At 42.6% G+C, this 20,874-nt stretch overlaps 1 protein-coding gene across 2 annotated transcripts in view; it reads left to right on the top strand.

Moving 5' to 3' along the window:
* LOC148351163 (leukemia inhibitory factor receptor-like) overlaps positions 1-20,612 on the top strand; it is a 33,663-nt gene extending 13,051 nt beyond the window's left edge. The window contains exons 7-18 of one of the 2 annotated variants that reach the window (XM_088356033.1): positions 948-1,084; positions 9,424-9,569; positions 9,646-9,799; positions 9,875-9,936; positions 10,135-10,351; positions 14,540-14,716; positions 14,820-14,921; positions 15,036-15,197; positions 18,030-18,158; positions 18,265-18,361; positions 18,450-18,516; positions 20,027-20,612. In XM_088356033.1, coding sequence (XP_088212159.1) covers positions 948-1,084; positions 9,424-9,569; positions 9,646-9,799; positions 9,875-9,936; positions 10,135-10,351; positions 14,540-14,716; positions 14,820-14,921; positions 15,036-15,197; positions 18,030-18,158; positions 18,265-18,361; positions 18,450-18,516; positions 20,027-20,437 — 1,861 coding nt within the window. In that variant the 3' untranslated portion in view covers positions 20,438-20,612. The remainder of the gene's footprint in view (positions 1-947; positions 1,085-9,423; positions 9,570-9,645; positions 9,800-9,874; positions 9,937-10,134; positions 10,352-14,539; positions 14,717-14,819; positions 14,922-15,035; positions 15,198-18,029; positions 18,159-18,264; positions 18,362-18,449; positions 18,517-20,026) is intronic. The other variant, XM_088356034.1, reaches the window with a different exon arrangement.
* The last annotated feature ends 262 nt before the right edge of the window (positions 20,613-20,874 follow it).

The following is a 20,874-nucleotide window of genomic DNA, read 5'->3' as shown; positions in this document are numbered from 1 at the left end:
CTGAAATTCCAACCGTTTCTAAAGGCTTTTAGCCATTTCTTTTTATTAGTCAAGTCAAGTGAAGTCATGTTTATTTGTATAGCCCTGAATCACAAAGAGTCTAAAAGGTTATAAAAGTAGATCTGCCCTAAATGGTTTGGCAATCACAGAACAAAATTATAGTCAAAACCACAATTAAGGGTACGCAATAAAAGTGCAAATAACAAACTGGCATATTATGCAGTGACAATTACGTAAACAGTGCATAATAGTCAAAACAACGAACAACAGTGAAGAATAACAGTAAAAAAACAGACTGGCATCCAAAGCAATTTGCTTTGCAGATAAGAAAAACACAATATACTCATCAGTGACAATTGTGTAAACAGTGTATACTAGTCAAAACAACAACCAACAATGGGCAATAAGAGTGAAAATAACGAACTGGCATCCTATGCAATCTACCTTGCAGGTGTTTGTATTAAAAAACAGTGCAAACGTATCAACGACAATGATGCAAGCAGTGCATAATACTCAAATTAAGAAAAACAAAGAAACACCAGCATCCGATCAAATCTACTTTGTAGGTATTTATATTAAAAAAAAAAGCCTATCAACGACAATTATGTTAACAGTGCACTCAAAATACTCAATACTTAAAATTATGAACAAAAATGAGGTATAATGGTCAAAATAATGAACAGGCATCCTGTACAATATTCAAAACAAATATGCAATATTCAATATTCAAAACAAAATAAACTTATTACAAGTAAAGGAATGAGTAGAACTATTGCTTTTGTTGATTACATGTGACAGCTCTACCAACAGAACTGGAGTGAAACACAAGGCTATTTAATTAAATTGTATGACTTTTTATATTGAACAATAAGGATTTTTTAAAGCGTAAAAATGATGTACTTTTACGGTGTCAGATTGATATGTAGATTGTCCTGTTTACCATCCAGTGATTGTATGGAGGGTTCGAGTGCTAAATGCTCTCACAAAGTGCAAGTGGATGTCGGACAACGGAATTGGACTTTAATAGCACAAAACCAACTTGGTGCAGTCAAGCTCACTGATAGGGCAGATCTCACCAAAAGAGGTAAAATGCATTAGCTTAAACCCTTTGAATTGATTTTTCTCACATATCTTGAAAAAATATTTTTTGTAATGTATTGTTCTTTGGGGTGTTTTGTATGTTGGTATCATTTGTGTTGGTTTTTAGGATTGCTTTTTTAATATCATGAAAATGTTTTAAAGGAACATTGTGTATTACTTGATGTATTCCGGAGATAAATAAATTCATTAAAAAAACAATGAAGATTTGAATGAGAAGCAAAAATACATGATGCATCCTTATAAACTTAATTTTTGTTTAACTACCCCTAGGCTACTAATATTGCGGGGATGAATTAAGTATCTATCTATCTATCTATCTATCTATCTATCTATCTATCTATCTATCTATCTATCTATCTATCTATCTATCTATCTATCTATCTATCTATCTATCTATCTATCTATCTATCTATCTATCTATCTATCTATCTATCTATCTATCTATCTATCTATCTATCTATCTATCTATCTATCTATCTATCTATCTATCTATCTATCTATCTATCTATCTATCTATCTTTCTATCTATCTATCTATCTAATGTATGGAGTGGCACAACATTTTTCCCATTTTTTTCATGCAATTTTATCGTTTTTCTTCATTGTTTTTTTCCTCTTCTTTTTTCTTTTGTTGTTCTCTTGTTTTCCTAGCTTTTACATCTTTTGTGCACTTTTTCTTTTGTTCTCCATTTTTCTTTTACCTTTTTCTTTGTTTCATTTTCCTTGCTTATTATTTTTTTTTTCTTGCTTTTTTCTTTTTTTGTTCTATATTTTCCCCCTTTTTTCTTATCTTCATTATTTTTTTAGAATTGTATTCCTTTATTATGTTTTTCTTTTTTCCTCTTTTTTCCCTTTTTCTTTTTTTATATTGTTTCTTTTTATGTTTTGTCTTTTTTGCTGTATTTTCCCCCTTTTGAAGTCATTTAGTGCATGACATTAACAAATAATCAGTAATGTATGGATTAAAGCAACAAAGACAATCTGAAGAGCCGCTTGGGAGCTGAAAAAGCCCGCTGTTTTCAGTCAGCCGAGCTGAAAGAGCCACTCCGATGAAAAGAGACGGAATTCCCAAAACTACGCAGAGGGATATGCTGAGAGGGGCTGCTTCCTCTGTGGGGACTGACACACAAACTGTGTGCTGTAGTGGTCTGTTAACATACACAATATTAAATGAAAGGGATACCATATATAGGCTGTCCAGACTGCCCACATCGCTACATCCACTTTTTTAGGTGGGCAGAGCGTGTCCATAGGGCTGCAGTGCCCCCAACACCGCCCCACCACCCCCTGGCAACACCCAGTGTTCCTGGTTCAAGAAATATAAATGTATTTTACACAACATGTGGCTAACCTAAAGGGGATGACATGATTGTCTGCCATTTTGCTGCAAATGGTATTGCCAAACATAAAAGACTTGTGAAAGGCTGGGCAAAAAAATGGGAATAAATATGGTGCCCTTTGGTCACTTTGAGTTCTTTAGTTTGTATTCTACATCATGCTTTGTAGCACTCATTTTCGGTAGCACCACATGACACAACAAAAGCAACATCAGTGGTTAAGTATCACACAGTGTCCCTTTAAAAAAGTAAAACAAAAAAAAAATATTCAGGTAAAAAGAAAAGCAGTAAGGATAAGGTGGGAGAACTCATATAAAAATGAACAGCTTGAAGCACTTTCCCCTGTATTCTAACAGATAAACATTTACAAGATCAGTTAGCTATTCCCTTGTTTACCCTCCATGTGGAAAATAAAAAAATCTTGCTCCCTCGCACGACTATAAATGGTATCATTTGTCTACAAAATTATCGAGTATATACCTCTGCATAAAACTGTATCCTTATTTATGTATAAGATAATTTTAAAAAGAAATAATTATGGACCAATTTACAACACAGGATAGCTATCCTTATAAAGCTTTATTACGGGTATCGAAAAATATTTGAAATGCATCTGAAATTTAAAAATAAAATACACAATTCCTTAAACTACAAACCATTTTGACTGACCATGTCAAACCCTAATATATTCAAAGATAAAATGACTTAAAATCAATAAATAATAATGCATTCAAACTGATCACCAACATCAAAATATTTAAAAAAACATTTAGTTTGCGAAACAAACATATAGAAAATTATTCGTGCCAATATTTTATTTTATTTTAATCAAAGATGAGGTCTTGCAACACACGACTTTTTAAAACATGGTGTTAAGCACTAGACGGCGACTCTCAGCTCTATTCAATTGATTCGATTCAATATATAATTGTAACGGCATCTGAGTGGTTAGTGCAGCCGCGGCACAGTTCTGAGGTCGTGGGTTCAAAACTAGCTACCAGCCCTTCTGAGCGGAGCTTACATATTCTCCCCGTGCTTACATCGGATTCCTCCGGGGACTCCGGTTTCCTACCACATAACATAAACCATAAACATGCATGTCAGGTTAATTGGCGGGTCCAAATTGTCCCTTGGTGTAAATGAGTGAGTGAGTTGTCTGTCTCTGTGTGCTCTGGGACGGGCTGGCAATGAGTTCATGGTGTCCCGGGCCCACTGCTCGTAGATAGCTGGGTTAGGCTCCAGCCCCCCGCAACCCTACGGAGGATAAGCGGTGCAGTTAATGGATGGATGTACACATATATATATATATATATATATATATATATATATATATATATATATATATATATATATATATATATATATATATATATATATATATATATATATATATATATATATATATATATATATATATATATATATATATATATATATATATATATATGTACACACATTTCTATATATACATTTATATAAACCATATTTACCCGGGGTGCCATGTCAAATCTTGATGCATACAATGTTTCTAAAATGACAATAAAGAGGAATTCAATTGAATTAAATGATCCACCAACAACAACGATCGCTGGTTTACTGAAGAAGGTGTCACAAAGTGGCAATATTCGGGCAGTACCTAGGAAAGTGGCCCATTTTCTTCTCTGCTTATCCACAATAGGGTTGCTGTGGTGCTGGAGCCCATCCCAGCTGTCTTCTGTCAGTGGACAAGGGACACACTCAACTGGTTGCCAGCCTCTGTACTATGGGCTTGGCGCACTAACCATTCATTCGCCGTGCCGCCGGACCAAATCAAAACAAAAAAGTCTCACGTGAAACAGGGGAAGGGCAAAACCATATAATGTCATAGTGATCACATAATGCCGGCGGGGACAAAACAATGATTGCTCAATATTGTTAGGGACACGTTACCTCTTTCCATGCCAAACGTTTGTTCGACATGTTTTTGGGGAGAAAACTCTTATCATTGTAATTTATAGTGTAATGTAGTGGGTTTTACATAATTCACCCACGGAACCATTGTTTAGTTAGCGAGTTCCTAGGGGGACTCTTCGGCCGGCTCGAGCCACTCTCGTGTTTGTTTTGTTATTGCAAGTTTAAATGTCATTAAAGCAGCTTTCGTTGGCACCTTTGTTTGACAATCCGCCTACGACCCCCGTCTCTGCTCGCTACATTGGTGACCCCGACATTAGTCTCGTGGAAGTTTCCGAGGCCGTGCATAATACTGAGCATACCGACATGGCATACGCGCCAGTTCTCAAGCTCCCCGAGTTCTGGGAGTCATCGGCGTTAACATGGTTCGCACAAGCAGAGGCTCAATTCGCCCTGCGCAGAATCACTGATGATGACTCTCGCTATTACCACGTGGTGTCTTCTCTGGGGAGCTCAACTGCAGCCAGAGCGGTGAGCTTCATCACATCCCCTCCTGAACTGGATAAATATAAGGGACTGAAGGCATATCTACTCAGAATCTTTGAACTGTTGCGTTCTGAGCGTGCTCGACGCCTCCTTGCTATTCAGGGCTTAGGAGACAGTAAGCCATCGGATCACATGGAAATGATGTTAAACTTGCTTGGCACCGAAGAGCCAAATTTTCTTTTCACTGAACTTTTTCTGCGTCACATGCCGCCGCATGTCCAGACGGCGCTTGCGAATACAACCATTACAGATCCGCGTGCACTGGCAGAGGAAGCCGACCGGTTTTTGCTGGCCACACATAGATACACACATGAGGTGCTGGCCCCTACACGCACCTACACACCATCAAGTGCGACGCCCCCAGCCAGCAAGGCACGCGCGGCCACTGACGGTCAGAATGTGTCAGGTCTGTGCACGTTTTGGGCCCAGGGCCAAGAAATGCCGTCCCCCTTGCACCTTCAACGCGACGGGAAACTTCAAGGCCTGCACTCTGTAGCGGCCGTGAGTGCAGGCGCAAGACACCGGCTACTGTTCATCCGGGACGCCATCTCCGGCCAAAAGTTCTTGTGTGACACCGGCGCCCAGAGGAGCGTCCTCCCTGCCACTGTGGGCGATGTAGGGGGGGGGAACACATGGACCTCCATTAACTTCTGCCAATGACACCCCCATCCGCACATACGGGACACGGACAGTGGACGTGTGTTTTGGGGGTCAGCAGTTTACATGGGACTTTGTCACTGCGGATATTGCTTTTCCTCTTCTTGGTGCAGATTTTCTGTGTGCCAATGGATTACTCGTCGATGTGAAAAATGGTCGCCTCGTTGACGCATTGAATTTCTCCTCTCTCGCGTGTGTCTGCGACAAAGGGATTTTTGAGGGTCTGTCCAGCTCTCTCTCGGACGGTGATATTTACAACCGGCTCCTCGCCGAGTTCCCCAGTCTGGCGAAGCCCACCTTCTCAGCCTCCACGACCAGACATGGGGTTGAGCACCACATTGAAACCAAGGGGCCCCCGGTTCATGCCAGGGCCCGACGACTCAATCCAGACAGATTGGCAGCTGCTAAATCCAAATTTGCTAACATGGAACGTCTCAGACAGCCCCTGGGCCTCTCCACTACACATGGTCCCGAAACCAGGCGGTGGCTGGCGTCCATGCGGGGACTATCGCCGCCTTAACGAGGCTACCACGCCCGACCGTTACCCAGTCCCGCACATTCAAGACTTCTCCGCACATCTGGCGGGCAAACTTCTCTTTTCCAAGGTGGACCTAGTGCGGGGATACCACCAACTGCCAGTGCATCCCTCAGATATACCGAAGACGACCGTGATAACTCCATTTGGGTTGTTCAAATTTCTCAGGATGCCGTTCGGACTGAAAAATGTCGCTCAGTCCTTCCAAAGGCTGATGGATTCAGTGCTCAGGGACATGCCTTTTGTGTTCGTCTACCTGGACGACGTCCTTGTTGCCAGCTCCTCAGAAGAGGAACACTTGGAGCACCTCAGAGACCTCTTCACCAAGCTCAGTCAGCATGGCCTGATTATAAATCCCGCGAAATGTGTTTTTGGCGTACCCTCCATCCACTTCCTTGGGCATCTCATCACCAAGGATGGGGCTTTCCACCCTACCGTCTAAGGTAGAGGCCGTCTCCACCTTTCCTCAGCCGCCAACAGCACGGGGCCTCAGGGAGTTTCTCGGCATGGTGACATTCTACCATAGGTTTATTCGCCGAGCCGCTGATGTCATGCGCCCACTCTACAAGGCCCTCAAGGGTAGGTCACCCAATCAAGCTGTTGAGTGGACTGCTGACAGGACCAAGGCATTCGAGGACACAAAAACCGCGCTGTGCCAGGCAGCCATGCTGGCTCACCCAGCCCCCGGAGGCCCAGTCGCACTGACTACAGACGCATCAGACCTTGCAGTGGGTGCCGTGTCCGAGCAGTGGGTTGACAATGCTTGGCAGCCACTCGCCTTTTTTAGTCGCTAGCTAGTCCCCAGAGAACGTAAATACAGTGCATTCGACAGAGAACTACTTGCCATCTGGTTGGGGATTCGCCACTTCCGTTTCATCTTGGAGGGCCGTGAGTTCATCGTCTTTGTTGATCATAAGCCTCTTACGTTCTCCATGTCCAAGACGTCCGAACCGTGGTCTGCCCGCCAGCAGCGCCAGCTGTCATTCATATCGGAATACACGACTGACATCAGGCACATTGCTGGGAAGTCCAACGTGGTTGCGGATTGCCTGTCCAGAGCAACCATCAGCGCTGTGCAATTGGGGCTTGATTATTCCAGTATGAGTGTGGACCAGGCTTCTGATAACGGCGTCCAAGCGCTCAAGAGCTCAGACACTGGTTTGCGGCTGGAGGAGGTTGCGGTCGGAGACTCAGGGACCAAGCTTTGTTGTGACCTCTCCTTGGGTTGGCCTAGGCCGCTTGTCCCTGCTGGCTGGCGTCGGGCTGTTTTTGAGGCAATACATGGCCTGTCTCATCCTGGCAGGAAAGCATCCATTAAGCTAGTGGCCCAGAAGTTTGTGTGGAAAGGGATGAGAAAGGACGTCCGGGACTGGGTCGACTCATGCGTGGCATGTCAACGCGCCAAAGTGCACCGTCACATCAAGGCCCCATTCGCCATCCCCGAACGGAAGTTTGACCACGTTAACATTGACCTGGTAGGCCCACTGCCCCCTTCACACGGTTTCACTTACCTCCTGACGATGGTGGACGACCCGTTGGCCTGAAGCAGTTCCGCTGACTTCCACCTCAGCTGTCGATGTGGCCCGGGCGTTCATCGGCACATGGGTCGCCCGTTTTGGACCCCCTGCAGATCTCTCATCTGACAGGGGCGCACAGTTCACCTCCGAGATGTGGAACACGGTTGCAGAGAGCCTGGGAGTCAAACTTCACCGCACCACTGCCTACCACCCCCAGGCTAACGGGTTGTGCGAGCGGTTCCACCGCTCGATGAAAGCGGCCCTGCGCGCCAGCCTGACCGATGGGGACTGAGTCGATAAGCTACCCTGGGTCATGCTGGGACTGAGGACCGCTCCCAAAGAGGACCTTCAGTGCTCTTCAGCTGAGTTGGTTTACGGTCAAGTGCTGCGGGTGCCAGGTGATTTCATCCCAGACCCAACGACACCCTGGGCTGCATCCAGGGAGAAGTCCATGTTGCAGGGCACTGCGGGAGCGTTTGTGGTCATCCCCACATCGCGACACGGCAGGCCAGTTTTACGGGTTCCCTCCAACCTGCGCTCGGCTGGTTTTGTTTTCATTCGCCACGATGCCCACCGCGGACCATTGCGCCCTCCTTATGATGGACCGTTTAAGGTCCTGCAGCATGGTGACAAGACCATGGTCGTGGACATTGGTGGTAGGCCAGAGACTGTCTCCGTGGACAGGGTTAAGCCTGCCCACATGGATATATCCAAGCCATTGGAACTGGCCCAAGCCCCACGGCGCGGCCGTCCTCCTGCGGCACGACCCTCCGGCCCCGTGGGTACCCACTCTGACCGTCCGCCCCCAGCAACTGTGGGCTCTCCAACTGAGTCCACAAGCTCTCACCCCCCCGCTGTTCCAGCTCCTTGTACCCGCAGTGGCCGGGTCAGCGTCCCAACCAGGCACAGAGACTTTGACTATGGGTGAATTCTGGGGGGGGCTTGTGTAGTGGGTTTTACATAATTCACCCATGGAACCATTGTTTAGTTAGCGAGTTCCTAGGGGGACTCTTAATTCGGCCGGCTCAAGCCACTCTCGTGTTTGTTTTGTTATTGCAAGTTTAAATGTCATTAAAGCAGCTTTCGTTGGCACCTTTGTTTGACACTCCGCCTACGACTCCCGTCTCTGCTCGCTACAGTAATATCTTTATGGGACGCCTCAATCTATGTGGCTTCCTGCTGTCAACTGCTAACATTTTTAAACACAGTTAGAACACCAGTGTTTTCTCATCCCCCACCACAGTCAGTGAAGCCAAGTGTTACATGTGATTTGTCACATTTCCTTATCATGGCTTTAAGGAAACTTTATTTTGTCTTTTTATCTCTGTCTCTCTCAAACTGTCTTCACATGTCTTCCAATCCCTGGTTATTATTTTTCCAGTGCCACTTGAGGGTCTGCTACACTTTGTGTCAACACTTAATAATACTTTTTCTCTTTACTATGTGCAGAGTGCGTATGTTCAGTGTATACAAACCCCTTTACCACAAGGCACACTCACTCTGCCAATGAGAGTACCACTGCCCCCTAATTTAGTGGCGGTGCGATTGTACTTTATTCAAAGACAGTTACAAAAAAACGTTTAGTGGGGTCAAATGAACCCCTTCTGACGGATACAGAAGTAGGGCATGTGTTGTAACCATAAATTCACGGAGTACTTGTCGTATTTTTATGCTTTTTTTCTTGTACACTATTTTATAGAAGACTTTTAAGTTTGCCTATTACCTGATTCATTTTATAGGTTACTAAAATATTCAGAAATACATTTTACTTTCAATGCAATTCATTTCCATAGTATAAGCATGTTGTACAATAGATAAATCTCCTTTTTTTCTTATTTTAGTCCACATGTTTGCCCCAAGAGATGTTCAAGTGTCTTCAGTGAATGCAAGATCTGTCAGCATACAATGGGAGTGGGCGATACAGATGTACAAAAAGCTTAATATCAAATGCCAATTAGATATGAGTGATGGAGAGACACACATACAAGTAAGTTGACAGAGCAAGCGTCAGAAAGGCTCAAAATATTAAAAACAGAAAAACAAATTTCCTTCTGCGATTCTAGACTGAACAAATTGGAGTTGGCCTTCATTTTGCAGTCTTGAAAGACTTGATCCCCAACTGGACATACAAGGTAAGGATACGATGCGGAACAACCGAACATTTCTGGAAGTGGAGCAATTGGAGCTTAAATGCAGAGTTCCAGACGAAGGGTGATGGTTAGTATGAGCATCATACAAAATAAACACTGCTTATGAATAATAATGAAAAATATATATTTCAATTTCCAACAGTCCCAGATGCTCTTGATGTATGGATGCATGTAAAAGACAACCAAAACATAATATCCTGGAAGGTAAGTGTATGCATTATTTAGAAGTTATCTTTAATTATTCAAGTCATTATAAATATATTATAAATACATTGAGAATAATGTGAATTGCCTAAAAAGCAAATATAACAACAGTAGTTAATGGAACCACTTCAAAAAACAATGCACGTTTATTTATTTTCGGTTCTGCATTGTGGTACAAATCTAATGTTCACTTTGCAGGTGCCTCTGCCCAAACAAAGCCATGGTAACATAATAGATTATGAGATTATCTGGACATCTACCTCTGGGAGACCCCAAAAAGCCAGAGTGATGCACCCAAACCACAGTTTTGCTCTGAGCCTTGATGCCATGAAAGAATATGAAGTCAGTGTTTCAGCCATCAATGAATATGGAAACTCCCGTCCTTCGTATATTAGAATCTCAATCCTCAATACAGGTATTACAAGGGTCAGTTCGTAATGCGTTCTGTCTGTCCGTCCTTCCACCCGCTCGCCCGTGCCTTCTTCTGCATAAAAAGTTTTTTTTGGTGAAAGTTAAAGTATGTATATTTTATTGAAATATCGTTGCATTAAATGACACTAGGGGGTGGTATGTGGACTGTGCCATCTAAAGCCTCAACGACATGACCAGCCGCTCTCCTACCCATGGTTTCTTAAACACCAGAGCATTTGTGCTGTGTGTAGGGGGAAGTATGACCTGAACCATTAAACAGCTCAAAAAACTCTGGGCGGACTAATGATCTGTTACTTTGCTCATCTTGACTGGCATAAAGCAGAACTGCCTTGTTAGGACAGCCTGCTGGATATACAATACGAGACGGATTTTAGAGCATGATCTGCCTGCACCGTTTTGACCACAAATCAGAGTGCATTTGGAGGTTATGAAAATCAGCACAGAAAAAAACAAGTGTATTGACCAACAATCCCCAAGGTATCACTACAAACCTCAGCATACAATATGGCGGCGCCCCTGTTCGGCTGCGGCTACATCGGCTCGCAACAGTTTTTTTACACGTCGGCCATAAGACCCAGTCTTCGACTCAGTTTTGACGGCGCACAAAGTCGGCTCAAACTGCAGATTAAGATACGATCGCAGTTTTTTTTCCTGGACATCAAGCGCTCGGTGCTACGACCACTCGGGAGTGTTTATTAGCCACGGACTGCTATGTCAACAAGACCCAGCGGCCTACAAAGCAGCGAAGCAGAGTGGCAGGACAGCGGCGTGACCGCCGGACGAGGAAGCGAGGTTGTCGGGCCGGGCTAACAGCTAGGCTAAAGGCTAAACCCTGCAAAACGCCTATAACCATCCATTTTCCTCTCCAACGTTCGCTCTCTGGACAATAAACTGGACCATTTAACAACTGGAAGTGGCATCGAACCGCGAGATGACGAACTGCTGCGCTAAAATTCTGACGGAGACATGGTTAATCTTATCTATCCCGGCTGACGTTCAAAGAAACTGTGCGGGTCAGATGTATCGACATTTCGTTCTGTATACACGTGTACACGAATGACAATAAAGTAAATCTGAATCTGAATCTGATCAACCACAGAGTAGGGAACCTGTGACCAAATTGAAATATCTTGGGGATGTCATATCAGAAGAGGGGTCAGAACCCAAAATCATGGCCAGTATAGGCCAAACCACAGACACACTTTCTAGACTCAAACCTATCTGGAGGGACAACAACATAGCATTAAAATCCAACATCAGACTCATACAAGCACTGGTTACTTCCATCTTCCTCTATACTTGCGAGACATGGACCCTTACAGCAAAACTGGATAGGAACATCTAGGCCATGGATATGCAATCCTACAGGAAACTTTTAGGCATCAGCTACTTAGCCCATGTGACAAACGAAATGGTACGCAAAACCATTTGACCCAACAATGAACTGTTGTCAACTGTGCACAGACGGAAACTTCAGTAATATGGTCATTAAGAAATGGACAGGTGCCAAATTTGCCACGACCCAAGAACAGCCCAGGGACCGTCAACAGTGGAGAAAACTGTCCAGAGTTGCGTCCTCATAGTGCCTCGACAATCCATGGGGTTAAGGGATCCGTGAAACATGAAATATTGACAGCCAGATTTATCTGCAATTGCCAATTATTTTTTATTTTGTTCTATCTTTTTAGATTTTTTTTATTATGTAAATTATTATTAAAATCAGCAAAACTTTATGTAAGATATTTACCTTATTTGATATGGTTTTTGAAAACGTTTTTAGAATGTAGTTTTAAACAGCTTTGATAAGTTGATAGTTTAGTAGAGAAAAATAAGGAGAGGAAACATCAATAAATTTTGAACTTGCAAGGAGAACTGGACTGTACAAAAAAACTTTCACAATGCCAAATCCCATATCTGTTCTAAAAGCGCTCCCCTGGGCATGTTCTTTTTTAATGAAATCTCCCAGGTTAAAAAAGCAGATCAGACGATAAGGCATGCAAATGAAAGAACCGCAACATTATCTCAAGAGATAGTGACACTGTCACGAAGCGGGTCGGGAAGCAGGAAGTTGCAACTCATTTGTGTTGACGATCTGTCACTTTAATTGAGAAAGAAAAGTTGTCTAACACACAAACGGACCAAAAACAAAACAAAGGAGGCTCAAATGCAGGCAAAACTACAGACTAGGCATTTAACGGGATTAAACAGAACTTGCAGGAATCTCTCAGAATGTTACACCGAAGTGCAACAAAGTCCAACAAGCACAACAAGAATAAACAGGTATCAAACAGGCATGAACAGGTTTTCAACAAGGGTAAACACTGATCTGGAAAAGGGCAGTTCCAAAAGGAACGTTTAAGTACCCATAGGAGTGATCAGGAAAATGCAGGTCAGCCGGTGTCAAGGGGCGGGGCCAGCTGGGCGCCATGACAACAGTGCAGGACATGACAGAACCCCCCTTCAAGGGACAGCTCCTGAGGTCCCAAAAAGAAACAAATACTACACCCCCCAGAATGGGTCGACGCTCCCGAAGAGGGTCACCCCACTCCCTCCCCCGAAAATGCAGGAACGGGGAGAGGCAGGAGCGGCAGGCGGACGAATTGGAGCGACGAGCAGACGAGTCGGACTCAGACGGGTCGGGCGTTGCAGGAGAGTCGAACGGGTGAGTTGAAGAGTCGGAAAGGCAGGCAGACGAGTTGGAGTGGCGAGCAGAAGAATCAGACGTGCGGACGGGTGAATCAGGCAGGCAGACAGGTCGACAATCGGGACAGGCGGACGGACGGACCTCGAGACCGGTGGTAAGGCAGGCGGATGGACGGACGTCGAGACAGGCGGAAGGACGGACCTCGAGACCGGTGGGAAGGCAGGCGGACGGACGTTGAGACAGGCGGAAGGATGGAACTCGAGACTGGTGGGAAGGCAGGCGTCGAGACAGGCGGAAGGACGGACCTCGAGACCGGTGGCAAGGCAGGCGGACGGACGGACATCGAGACAGGCTGGCGTTGATGTCGACGGGGACCTCGGACAGCTCGGCGCCAAGTCTTTCAGGAAACCCCACTCGAGGCACAGCAATTGCCACGACTGGCGGGGCCGTGGTTCGAGTGGACAGCAAAGGCAGCAAAGCAGCCGGAGAAGGAGTCCCTGGAGGCAGGGCTGTTGCCGACAGCCGACGCGACAGGAACTCAGTCAGCCATAAGGCATGCAAATGAAAGAACCCCAACATTATCTCAAGAGATAGTGACACTGTCACGAAGCGGGTCGGGAAGCAGGAAGTTGGAACTCATTTGCGTTGACGATCTGTCACTTTAATTGAGAAAGAAAAGTTGTCCAACACACAAACGGACCAAAAACAAAACAAAGCAGGCTCAAATGCAGGCAAAACTACAGACTAGGCATTTAACGGGATTAAACAGAACTTGCAGGAATCTCTCAGAATGTTACACCGAAGTGCAACAAAGTCCAACAAGCACAACAAGGATAAAGAGGTATCAAACAGGCATGAACAGGTTTTCAACAAGGGTAAACAATGATCCGGCAAAGGGCAGTTCCAAAAGGCACGTTTAAGTACCCTTAAGAGTAATCAGGAAAATGCAGGTCAGCCGGTGTCAAGGGGCGGGGCCAGCTGGGCGCCGTGACAACCATGACAACCGTGCAGGACATGACAGACACTGATCTAAATAGTGCATAACAGTCTAAATAACAAACAACAGTCAGGTGTAATAGTCAAAATATAGTACTGTCATCCTATGCAATTTCTTTTGCAGTTGTCCAATAATGAAAACGGAATAAACAGAGGGGTTTTATAAATAAATAAAAAGTTTTTAAATATACTGTACTGTCTTATAAGCAACTAATTGGTAAAACTTTCTTCATCAAAGAAACATTTTAAAAAGTAATCTGATGCCACCTACTGAAATAGATGAATGTTACAGTTGCTCAGCTGATCATTGAAAGAAACATCTTGCATTCACTGAAGACACTTGAACATCTCTTGGGGCAAACATTGGCTTTTTTTTTTTTTTTTCAAAAAGGATTAGGCAATTTTCTGCGGCTCTATTGATAACGTCTGTGCATGCCACTACATCCGTTCATCCATGTTCATTTACCTAAATCAAGTCTTATTTATTAACAATTGAGGTCACATTAACTTTGGATGCATATTTTCTTGCAGAAAGAAACGTCAAGTTGTCTAGAATAAAAGGCAGTGATGGTGGTTTCAACATGTCATGGTCAGCTAATGCGATCGCTAGCTGTGGTTATATTGTGGATTGGTGTCCAACCATTGGGCCATGCGAAATCGACTGGTTGAGAGTCCCTCGTAATAAAACTAACGTCAGTATTTTCTCAAGTAAGTCACTTTTTCTGACGGCACAATATGTAGAATTAAAGGGACACAGTGAGCTGCTATTGTTGATAATTAATATTCTTCCTCTGTGTTCCGTCTTCACCAGAAAATTTAAAAGAAGGAGTCAGATACTTGCTGTCAATACATGGCTGCACACAAGGAGCTCCAGTCTTACTTGAAACCTTCGAAGGATATGTCAAAGAAAAACGTAAAATATACTCTTCGGATGTCACTTGCCTTCCTTATATGGAGATCACAAAATATGAGTCATCAAATTTTGTTACGTTTGTTCAGATTTTCCTTGATTTCTTTGCTTTGCCAGCTATACAAGATGGTCTCTTTAAACCGTTGACACAGAACCAGAAGGATATGGATGTTGAAGTGTCCTGGAATCTTGTAGCTCTACAAAAGCAGTCTGCCTTCATCCTTGGCTATCTTTTATATTATGAGGACAATAACAGGGATGTTATGATAAGCAGTACAGGTAACGTTAAACTGATTTTTTTTTCACATAAGTGGCTTATCAGTACAATAATAATAAGATTATGATACTATAAAAACCTTCTTGATTGATACGTTTAGAAGACACTCAAAAATAAGGAGGGAAGACAGAATACAGGTTACTTATACAAGCCTTAAACACACTTACAGTGCATCCGGAAAGTATTCACAGCGCTTCACTTTTTCCAAATTTTGTTATGTTACAGCCTCATTCCAAATTGTATTAATTTAATCTCTTATCTCAAAATTCTACGCGAAATACTCCATTATGACAATGTGAAAAAGTTTTTTTTTTTACTTTTTTTGAATTACTAAAAATAAAAAACTAAGAAATCACATTTACATAAGTATTCACAGCCTTTCCCATGAAGCTCAAAATTGAGCTCAGGTGCATCTTTTTTCCACTGCCCAAAAATAGCTGGGATAGGCTCCAGCACCCCCACGACCCTAATGAGGATAAGCGGTGCAGATAATGAATGAATGAATAGAACCAAAAAGGAAAATGGAAATACAAACCAAAGCGAGAAAAATAAATACAAAACAAGGAAAAAAGAAACAAAGAAAAACTAAAACTAAAAAGGAAAAATAGAGAAAGAAAAAAAAAATGAATACAATTCGAACAAAACGAATCAGAAACAAGAAAGAACAGGGAAATAATTTTGTACCCCCATCTCTTATATCAAAATTCTACACAAAATACTCCATGACAAAGTGAAAAAGGTTTTTTTTTTAACTTTTTTTGAATTTATTAAAAATAGAAAACTAAGAAATCACATTTACATAAGTATTCACAGCCTTTGCCATGAAGCTGAAAATTGAGCTCAGGTGCATCTTTTTTCCACTGATCATTCTTGAGATCTTTCTACAGCTTAATTGGAGTTCACCTGCAGTAAATTCAGTTGATTGGACACGATTTGGAAAGGCACACACCTGTCTATATAAGATCCCACAGTTGAGTGTGCATGTCATAGCACCAACACCAAGCATGAAGTCAAAAGAACTGTCTGTAGACCTGCGAGACAGGATTGTCTTGAGACACAAATCTGGGGAAGGATACAGAAATATTTCTGCTGCTTTGAAGGTCCCAATGAGCACAGTGGCCTCCATTATTCGTAAATGGAAGACATTTGGAACCACCAGGACTCTTCCTAGAGCTGGCTGGCCTTCTAAACTGAGCGATCGGGGTAGAAGGGCCTTAGGGAGGTGACCAAGAACCCGATGGTCATTCTGTCAGAGCTCCAGCGTTCCTCTGTAGAGAGAGGAGAGCCTTCCAGAAGGACAACCATCTCTGCAGCAATCCACCAATCAGGCCTGCATGGTAGAGTGGCCAGACAAAAGCCACTCCTTAGTAAAAGGAACATGGAAGCCCGTCGGGAATTTGCCAAAAAGCACCTGAATGACTCTCAGACCATGAGAAATTCTCTGGTCTGATGAGACAAAGATTGAACTATTTGGTGTGAATGCCAGGCGCCATGTTTGGAGGAAATCAGGCACCGCTCATCACCAGGCCAATACCATCCCTACAGTGAAGCATGGTGGTGGCAGCATCATGCAGTGGGGATGTTTTTCAGCAGCCGGAACTGGCAGACTAGTCGGGATAGAAGGAAAAATGAATGCAGCAATATATAGAGATATCCTGGATGAAAACCTGCTCCAGAGCGCTCTTGACCTCAGGCTGCGGCGAAGGTTGATTTTTCAGCAGGACAATGACCCAAAGCACACAGCCAAGATCTCAAAAGATTGGCTTCAGAACCACTCCGTGAATGTCCTGGAGTGGCCCAGCCAGAGTCCAGACTTGAATCCGATCGAACATCTCTGGAGAGATCTGAAAATGGCTGTGCACACATGTCTCCCATCCAACCTGATTGAGCTTGAGACTTATTGCAAAGAAGAATGGGCAAAACTGCCTAAAGATAGGTGTGCTAAACTTGTGGGATCATATTCAAAAAGACTTGAGGCTGTATTTGCTGCCAAAGGTGGATCAACAAAGTATTAAGCAAAGGCTGTGAATACCTATGTAAATGTGATTTCTTAGTGTTCCATTCTTAATAAATTCAAAAAAAGTAAAAAAAAAACGTTTTCATAATGTCATAATGGAGTATTTTGTGTGGAATTTTTAGATAAGAGATTAAATTAATACAATTTGGAATTAGGCTGTAACATAACAAAATGTGGAAAAAGTGGAGCACTGTGAATACTTTCCGGATGCACTGTATATAAACCTTAAACATACATTCCATAAAAATTACAAACAAATTCAACTTACGAACGATCGTTCGCAACCCATCTTGTTTGTAAGTTGGGCTGCTTCTGTACTGTTAATAAAAATGATCAATTAAAAGCCATACTAGAAAAGTGAGTCTTGAGCCTTCCTAGAAGACTGGCAGACTGTTCCATAGGTGAAGACAGAGGTGGCTGAATGCTGCTTCGCCATAGGTTTTGGTCTGCACTCTAAGAACAATTGACATACCACTGCCAGAGGACCTAAAGGACTGGGACGTCTGATATGATAAAAGTAGATCAGAACGACAAGATGGCCCAAGACCGTTTAGATGTTTGAAAAACTGGAAAAAGCGCCTCAGAAGCGTTCCTGAAATGCACAGGAAGCCAATTAAGTGATTTTAAAACGCTTAATTTTGTAGTAGCTGAAGGTTAGTAATATTCTTTTGGGAAAATTGGAGAGCAGGGCATTAGAATAATCTGAACCAGAGGATATAAACGTGTGCATCAGCACCTACGTTTTTACCTGAGAAAGAAATCACGGCAACATATTCTGCCAATTTGAATGCCAATATTAAACTCACTTCTGTTTCAGACAATCCCCTGGCGACCAGTTTAATAGCAAAGAACCTTCAAATCAACCACTACATATTTACAGTCAAGGCAAAGACTGCTGTAGGACAATGTGGTGCTACATCCATCAGCGTCAATGTGAATCCATTGAGTACGTTTCTTCTTAATAGCTTGAAAATATGATTAAAAAAACGTTAGAAATAATTGTGCAAAACAACACAACCTGTTGCTTATCTGGGCTGTCTCTCCTCCACCAGTGGATGATAACTTGATCGAAGCTGTCGGTGTCACCCTTGTTACCATATTTGTTCTCCTCTGCTTCATTTTTATCCTTTGCTACCGAAATTGGGAGTGGTGAGTCACACAACACTTTTTTTCACATCACATGTCACTTTGTTGTTTGGTTCTTAAAATATTGTTTGCACAATTGTTCGTTTTGTAGCATCAAAATGAAGGTCTATCCTCCCATCCCCATGCCAGTATTGAAGGACAAATGGATTACATCATTGGTAAACATAATTATACAAATTTCATTTTTTTCTATGCATGCAGGCAATATACGCCATGTTTTTGAGCTTACCTAATTATTAACCCTGACTCACGCTAAGTCCCTGGTACCTCCAGTAGAGTCTAGTCTGGTGACCAGATGCACAGGATTGTGTATTTGAATATCATAAGTGACATTCTTTGGCAAGCTAGAACTCAGGCACAAAGGTGCAAGTTGAAATGGCCGTCGAGGCAGCTCTTTACTTACTCAAAACTTCTTCTGTGTGAGGGGAAAAAAATCTAAGTGAAAGGTAGAAAAACTTAGGGTGTTTTTAAAAGAAGGGAAGATAAACCAATGGTGTTACCTGACTTGAGTCTCAGGGTGGGCATATCAAATGCATGGGGGTACAAAATTATTTCCCTGTTCATTCTCGTTTCTGATTCGTTTTGTTCGAATTGTATTCATTTTTCTTGAGTTTTTTTCTTTCTCCATTTTTCCTTTTTAGTTTAAGTTTTTCTTTGTTTCTTTTTTCCTCGTTTTGTATTTATTTTTCTCGCTTTTGTTTGTATTTCCATTTTCCTTTTTTGTTCTATTCATTCATTCATTCATTATCTCCACCGCTTATCCTCATTAGGGTCGTGGGGGTGCTGGAGCCTATCCCAGCTATTTTCGGGCAGTGGGCAGGGAACACCCTGAACTGGTTGCCAGACAGTCGCAAGGCACCTTTTTATTTATCTATTTTTTTGGAATGTATGTTTAAGGCTTGTATAAGTAACCTGTATTGTTTTGAAACAGAAAAATAAACGTTTAATAAAATAATATGATTTATAACGTTACAAAGCAGGCTGAATGATGAAGCATAGTACTGAAAAACAAAGCTACACATTAGGCGTTCTGTGGTCTGTGAACCCCTTCGAGACTCTATTCAGGGCTATTCAAATAAACATGACTTGATCGGAGTATAAAGATAAATAAATTTAAGTTTAACTTACTTTTGGATTAATTAGGCAACTTCCTTCTCTGTGGTAAAAAGTGGACGAAAAAAAAAACAATTTTCTCAACCGCATCAAGCTTTCTTATCCCACTTTCATTTCAAAAGGAATGGCTCGCCTCTTCTTTACACCAATCGTTTTGAATGGATGCATGAGACATTAAACAAAAAAAATGTCAGAGTTCTTAGCGTGCTAAAGATACGGTGCAGTGTGTGTACACTCGCGAACTAGAAACTAGAAGCTGGATTTCTTCTTCGGGGTGGATGCTGGGTGACCTCTCACAGCGCCACACAGCAGAAGGAAGCACAACAGCACTTTCCTCTACTCGGAAAAAGGTGCACACAATACAAACTCTAACTTACAGTAATGTCCGGATATTTTTCGACATCCTGAAAAAAAAGTTTGTATCTACCGTTTTGCGTAAGTCGAATGGTCGTAAGTAGGGGTCCGTCTGTACTTAACTCTAAACCTATTTTGTCACAACACAGTGTTTCCTTTTCTCTCATACCAAAACTGGTATATTTGTTTTCTGTTTTCCAGACTAAACAAACTTGTCGTCCTGTATTTGTGGAAATGAGCCGCCATTCCGAGGCAGAATTAATGGCCATCCCAGAGCTGTGCTGCAAATCAGAAGCAGCCACGACAGATTGTCCTGGCCGAGACAATGATTTTTCACAAGCTACAAATGAAATATATAATAAGCCCGTTGATGATCTCACTACCGTTCCATGTCAGTTACCACTTTTACTACCACTACCGCCACCACTACCGTTCTCCTCATCTCACATGAAGGATGGCCGTCACAATCCTTTATTCAACCTGACCTCACCAGAATCTTTAGAAACAGATTGCAATGGTTATCAACCTCAGAAGCAAGAGCACAAGCTCGAAGATGCTCCTTTGCCTTGTGTCCTAACTTACATTATGTTACCACAGTTACTCTCTGAATAGTTACTGCACGATCACATCACTGCTAGGAATGACAACATGCTTGAGTTATGGATAAAACATATATTAAAACACTGAATAGCAATGAAGTCATTTACACACCACTTGAAGCACTTTAGAATTTTGTAATGTTCCTTTACTTGCAACTGTTACATTAAAAGTGAATGCCTTGTTTTTATATTTCTTACAAATGTAACCGCGGAGTACCCGTCCCACCAAGGATCCACATTCAAGCTGGACTGGATGATGGATGATGCTTTTATTTCATTTGCTGCAATGAGCGACACAACATACACATACCATGTGATTAGCACTTCCGCTAGTTCCCAACATCTATGAGGGAAAATGGCATTTCAATTAATCATATGGCAAAGGTAACGTAAACGACGACAGAAACAAAACGAAAACACATCCAAACAGCTTGACAACAACAATTACAT

This window comes from Urocampus carinirostris, chromosome 16 (assembly GCF_059441175.1).
Source record: "Urocampus carinirostris isolate Australia breed hairy pipefish chromosome 16, RoL_Ucar_1.0, whole genome shotgun sequence".
NCBI classification, from domain to species: Eukaryota; Metazoa; Chordata; class Actinopteri; order Syngnathiformes; family Syngnathidae; genus Urocampus; species Urocampus carinirostris.
Note: the sequence above shows the minus strand (reverse complement) of the source record. Positions and strands in the feature narration are given on the sequence as shown.